We start from the raw sequence: 5,290 nt of genomic DNA, 5'->3' as shown, positions 1-5,290 counted from the left end.
CCGCATACAGTGGAGCTTGATTTAGGGAGCTGTAGTTTATATGAGTAAAATCATTATAAATAAAATTGGTTCATTTACTGCTGCATTAAAGCAGACAGGAGCAATTACCAGTGCAATATGACCATCTCCACCTCAGTCCTCAGCCCCTTCCGTGCCAGTGTAAAGCTCCCAGGGCTGGGGTTGCTGCTGATGGGAGATCTGCCTGAGCACCCTGACAAACCCCTGCAAAGGGCCCTGCACATCTCTCCTGCATCACACAGGAACCCAGTGATGGCTTTTGGGGCAACAAGTTAGGCAGCTTCAGCACCCAACAGTGGTGGTGCTGGTGGCAGGGGGGACAGTCAATCCACCTGATGGGAGACACCAGGACAGGAGGGTTTCAAAGAGGACCAGAACAGGCAGAAGCAGAGCTGGCCCGTGGCACAGTGAAGATGAGACCCTGGCTGTCCCCTCGGAGGAACCCTGCTGACCCAGCTCTTGCAGAGGTGCCCGGTGGCTTGCTGGTCTGTTTGGGACTGCTCAGTCCTGCCATATGCCTGAAAATTGTGCCTGATAAGCAAAGAGGAAATAGAACACCAGGGCCACCAGGAAAGATGTCTGTGTGGAAATAACCCTATTAGGTTTAAGAAAAAATAAGTAAAAGCAAAAAAAAAACCCAAACAACCCAATAGTTTGCAGTGGAGTGGATGCTGAATGGCCGTGGTAATGGCCTTCATTCCTGGAGGCTTGCAGAGGGATTCGTCTGGGACTCAGGAATCAGTGATGGGTTAATTCAGGAAAAACCCCCCAAAAAGGTCCAGCAGTTAGTGGGACCAGCATCCCCAGCTCTGGCCTTGCCCCTAGCTCCCAGCTGGACTGCTCCCACCGCCACTCTTGTGGGTGCCGAGACCCCGGGGCAGCAGGGCTGGATGCTCAGACCATCTCCGGTAGGGCCCGATACATGGTGACCCAGGACCAGGTGGCATCGCAGCTTGTCCCCTCTTGGGCCTTGCTGGCCCTGGGCAAACCTGAAGAGCAACAAGAAACTGCACAAGGGAGGAGGTGGCTTTGGCCGTTTCATTTAAGAAGGGCTTGGTTTTGGGATGGCCTGGAAAGCCGCCATTCCTGCACTTTGGAAGGAAAAACTGGCTCTGTAGCAGTACTAGGTTTGCAGGGAAAGCCAACAGCTCAGGACACATCAGGGCTCAGGTTTGCAGCTTGACAGGTGGGGGTGCACCCTGCTCCCCGTGGGGTCTCCACCACTTCTCCTCCTCGTCCCCTGCCCTAAGCTCTGTATTTCTGATCCTGAAGATGAGGCTGAAGGTGCCCCCAGTGCGTGGCCATGTTAAAGGCAGGGAGGGCATTAAGAAGCCCATGGTGAGAACCCACTTTCCTGCAATTGTGCCCAGGGCCTTTTCCAACCCATAAGTAAATACACAGAGAAGGTGAGCAGAGAAGGACAGGACACCCCCAGCCCAGACCCCCCCTCTCCCCCAGCCCTGGGTGCCGTGGCTGCAGCAGGAAAATCCTCCCCCCATGGGGCAGCAGTGACAGATGCCAAATGCTTCAGGGCCCATGTGGCTTTAGCCCCCAGGAGAACTCAAGGATCGATATGGAAACAGGGCTGGAAAAGAAAAGGAAACAAAGAGCCTAAAATGATCTGTGAGACTCCAATTCACTCTCAGGGGTGCAGAGGGCGCCTCTGCCACGTACAGCACCGAGAATCATACAGAGCTGCAATATAGAGATCTTTCTATGTATATATTTATAGGTATGTATATATTTATAGTGCACTGCATTTAAAACAGCCGGGCTTGCTTCTTCAGCTCATTCCTCTTCCACAGAGCCAGGCGGTCGAACTCAGCGATGGTCATGCCGAAGATCTGGTAGAACTCCTCTTGGTAGAGGTGGCGCTGTAGAGAGATGGATGGAATGCTGGGCCAGGGCTGGGGACCGCAGCCACCACCCAGCGCCAGTGGCCACCACGCAGGCCATATGGATGCAGTGAGGTGGGAGGGCACACAAGGAGGTCTGATGGCATCCCCTGCCCGGCTGGGTGCAATGGGGTGCTACAACCCCCAGCAGTGCTCATTCGGAAGAGGGGGAGCACCTGGCTCCCTCCTGCTCCTGCCAAACGCACTCATGTTATAGGCATTGGCAACAGCTCTGCCCGGCCAGCGGAGCAGCAGGACCACTGTGACCATGTGCTGGCACATGTGTGCTCCTGGGGAGCCATGGGGGATGCTCTTCACATGTCCATGAGCACCTCGCAGCCCCATGCTGCCTGCCGGGACTATGGGGACATCCCATGGGATTGGGTCCCTCTGAGCCCTGAGGAGATTGTCCCCAGTGGAAGAGGTTCTCCTCACCTCTAACCGAGTCCTGTCCACATCTTTGGGCAGCTGGTTCCTCCCCCTCGTCTTCACCAGGAGCAGCTCGTAGGGGTATATCTGCACAGGGACAGGAAGACCATGGGGTAGCTCCGGGGTCAGAAGATGACAGTTGGGGCACATCTGAGAATGAGGCCATGGGGGCCACCAGAGCAAAGCCTCCTCCTGCCATGATCAGCAGGGTTTGGGTGGCACAGCTGCCTCCAGGGCTTGGAACAGGAGAAGGCAGAGCAGGGACTTGCTCTCAGGGTAACCCTGATCCACCTTGAATCACCTTGGTGGCTCTGGAATAGCCTGCTCACTCTGCAAAACCAGGAGTGACCCAGGGACGAGTGGAAGTAGGGGAACCACCAGCACAACCACCCTTCTCTGTTCCTCACTCAGGAGACAATTCTGCTTGGCCAAGTGCTTGGGACCCTGGCAGGAGGGGAAGGACCCTGGTCTGAGCCCCACAGTCCTGGGATGGGGCTGTAAGGTGGGGGATGAAGGTAGGGCATTGTGGGCAGAAGGCAAAGCTTCCTCCTGAAGGGCCTGAGGATGCACAGACACCTCTCTGGGACTCCTTCTGGGTGGTACTCGCATCTCTGGCTGGCAGCCACTCCTTCGAACAGAAGTATCTTACCTTGTACTCTGTGGGGACAGAGAAAAGACAAGAGAGACGTGAGCCATGCTGACCCCTCTGCTGCCAGGATCATCCCCCTGGGGCCACAGGGACCCCCTCCTATCTCCCCCCTTCTCCTTTCAGCCTGGACCTCATTTTCCAGAGCTGCCTGGAGTGGGGTAGGCAGCCCCACTGCATCTGGCTTTGTGCATAGAGGGTCCCCAGCCCACACTGCTCCTCAGCCCCTGGCACTTTACCTCGCATCCCCCAGTTGACGGCGTTCGTGCTGTCATAGTGGAAAAGCTCGGCACTGGGAGGCTGTGGGAGGGATACAGGCAATGAGGAGTAAGAGGCTCAGCATGGCACCTCCCATGTCCCCAGAGGGGAAGGCACCCACCCACTCCAAAGCAGGACCCGATCCCCACATAGAATCATAGAATCATTAACGTTGGAAGGGACCTCAAAGATCATCAAGTCCAAACGTATACCCGATGCCACCATGCCCGCTAAACCCACTAAACCATGTCTTGAAGCACCACATCTAAACGCTTTTGAACACCTCCAGGGATGGTGAGTCCACCACCTCCCTGGGGAGCCCATTCCAATGCCTAAACATGTGGCAGTGAGGAATGAGGAGATGAACTGACAAGCCCAGGTCACTTGGAGGCAGGACCAGGTCTCCCAACCCCCAGCAATCGCTGCCCCAGGGTATAAAGCAAAGCTCTCCTTCTGGGAAGCAGCACCAGAGTCCCTCTGAAACATGACCTGCAGGAGGTTCAGGGCAGGCACCCCTGTCCTGCAGTGCCTGGACAGGGCACTTTGGTCCCCAGCAAGGGTCATTTTGGATTGGCACAGACCAGCAGTGACAGCAGGGGTGCAGAGAAGGGGGGAGCAGGACACCCTAGTCACGAAAGGGGAGCACAGGGGCATTGAGGAGCTTGGGGAGAATGGCAAACGGTGCAGAGATGCCTGGCAGCAGCAGGATGCAGGCACGAGACACTTACCCTGTGCAGCCCATTCCTCCTGTAGGCAGGAAGGGATGCCGACTTAGAAATGAGGGGATCTGGAAAGAAGCCACCAAAGTGTATAAGGGAAAAAGCAGGGGTGAGCCCCACACCCTGGGAGAGCACCGGCTGGGCCACCCTCCCCCTGTGCTCCCACATCACTACCCAGCTTCACATTCACCCAGCTCTGTCTCCTTCTAGCTCCAACTGATTTCCAGCCTGGCTTCCTCCCATGCTGACATTCCTCTCCCCAAAATCCCTTTCCCATGGCATCCCTCTCGCCTCCCCCTTCAGCACAACACAGTCTCCTCTCTCAGTTTCTCTGACCCGTCCTCTCCTGGTGCTGCCCTGCCTCAGTCCTTTCAAGGACTCCTTCTTCCCTCCCTGGTCCCAGCATCTCCTCCAGCTCAGGCTCTGGACCCCATAGCCATGGAGGACCAGCCATAAAAGGCTGCCAGCTCACACACTCACCGCTGTCAGCCAGGTAGTGCGTCCGGGGAGCTGCAAGGAGAGCAGAGCCAGGCATCAGGGAGGACTGAGCACCCCACGCCATACAGAGCTGCCCAGCTGCCAGCCCCACAGGTCCTCCTTGGGGCTCCTTGGAGCCCGCGGGGGGCTGAGGGGCTCCCCGAGCATCTCTGAACAGCCCCAGCTCCGTGAGGGCAGATGTGCCATGAGGAAGGAGAACACAGAGCAGGTAGAGGCTCCCCAATGCCCCCAGCCCCCCTGCAGCCCCGACAGGAGAGGGGCTGGGCGCCCTGAGCACTGTGCAGCAAGCAAGGAAGGCCACTGTGGGCCCAGTTAGCAGGTGTGGGGTGCCAGGAGGTCCCAGATGTGTTATTAATGAGGAGGTACACACGCAGTGAGCCCAAAACAGGTCAGAGCAAACCCAGCATGGCTGTGCTGTGAGATTCCCAAGGGACCCTTCAACCACTTTTTTCCCCAGCCTGCCCGGACAGACTGCAATTCACCCGCCGGGTGATGCCCCATCCCAGCCAGGGCACAGGGAATGGATGGAGCCCTCCAGAGAGGAAAAGAGCCTCCCAAATCCAACTCTGGTGCCCAGCACCTCTCCCACCACCCCTTCCCAGTTCCCTGTTCTTCCCTCTCCACCCCAGCAAACTTCCCACAGGGGCTGGGGTGGTTCTGGGTGGGACAGACAGACGGACAGGGTCGTCCTTACAGCCATTGAGGGAGCCCTCGTAGCCAGCCATGTGCAGGGCCTCTCTGCTGCTGGCTGAGCTGCGAGGTGGTGTCCAGGGGTCTGCATAGGAGTTGGACCGAGCCTTCATCTCCTCCCTCAGGATCAGCCTGCC

The 5,290-nt window shown here is 57.4% G+C and overlaps 1 protein-coding gene across 1 annotated transcript in view; it reads right to left on the bottom strand.

Moving 5' to 3' along the window:
* Positions 1-1,637: 1,637 nt before the first annotated feature.
* Positions 1,638-5,290, bottom strand: part of ABLIM3 (actin binding LIM protein family, member 3) — a gene marked incomplete at its 5' end in the record, with an annotated part of 13,234 nt that continues 9,581 nt past the window's right edge. Inside the window, 7 exons of the mRNA XM_009703700.1 lie at positions 1,638-1,892; positions 2,349-2,429; positions 2,992-2,999; positions 3,228-3,288; positions 3,975-4,033; positions 4,446-4,475; positions 5,158-5,290. The exon at positions 5,158-5,290 is cut by the window's right edge and continues 6 nt beyond it. Of these exons, the coding sequence (XP_009702002.1) occupies positions 1,779-1,892; positions 2,349-2,429; positions 2,992-2,999; positions 3,228-3,288; positions 3,975-4,033; positions 4,446-4,475; positions 5,158-5,290 (486 nt within the window). The remainder of the gene's footprint in view (positions 1,893-2,348; positions 2,430-2,991; positions 3,000-3,227; positions 3,289-3,974; positions 4,034-4,445; positions 4,476-5,157) is intronic.

This window comes from Cariama cristata, unplaced genomic scaffold (genome assembly GCF_000690535.1).
Source record: "Cariama cristata isolate BGI_N322 unplaced genomic scaffold, ASM69053v1 scaffold10590, whole genome shotgun sequence".
NCBI lineage: Eukaryota > Metazoa > Chordata > Aves > Cariamiformes > Cariamidae > Cariama > Cariama cristata.
The sequence above is the reverse complement of the archived record's forward strand: the minus strand, read 5'-3'. Positions and strand labels throughout refer to the sequence as shown.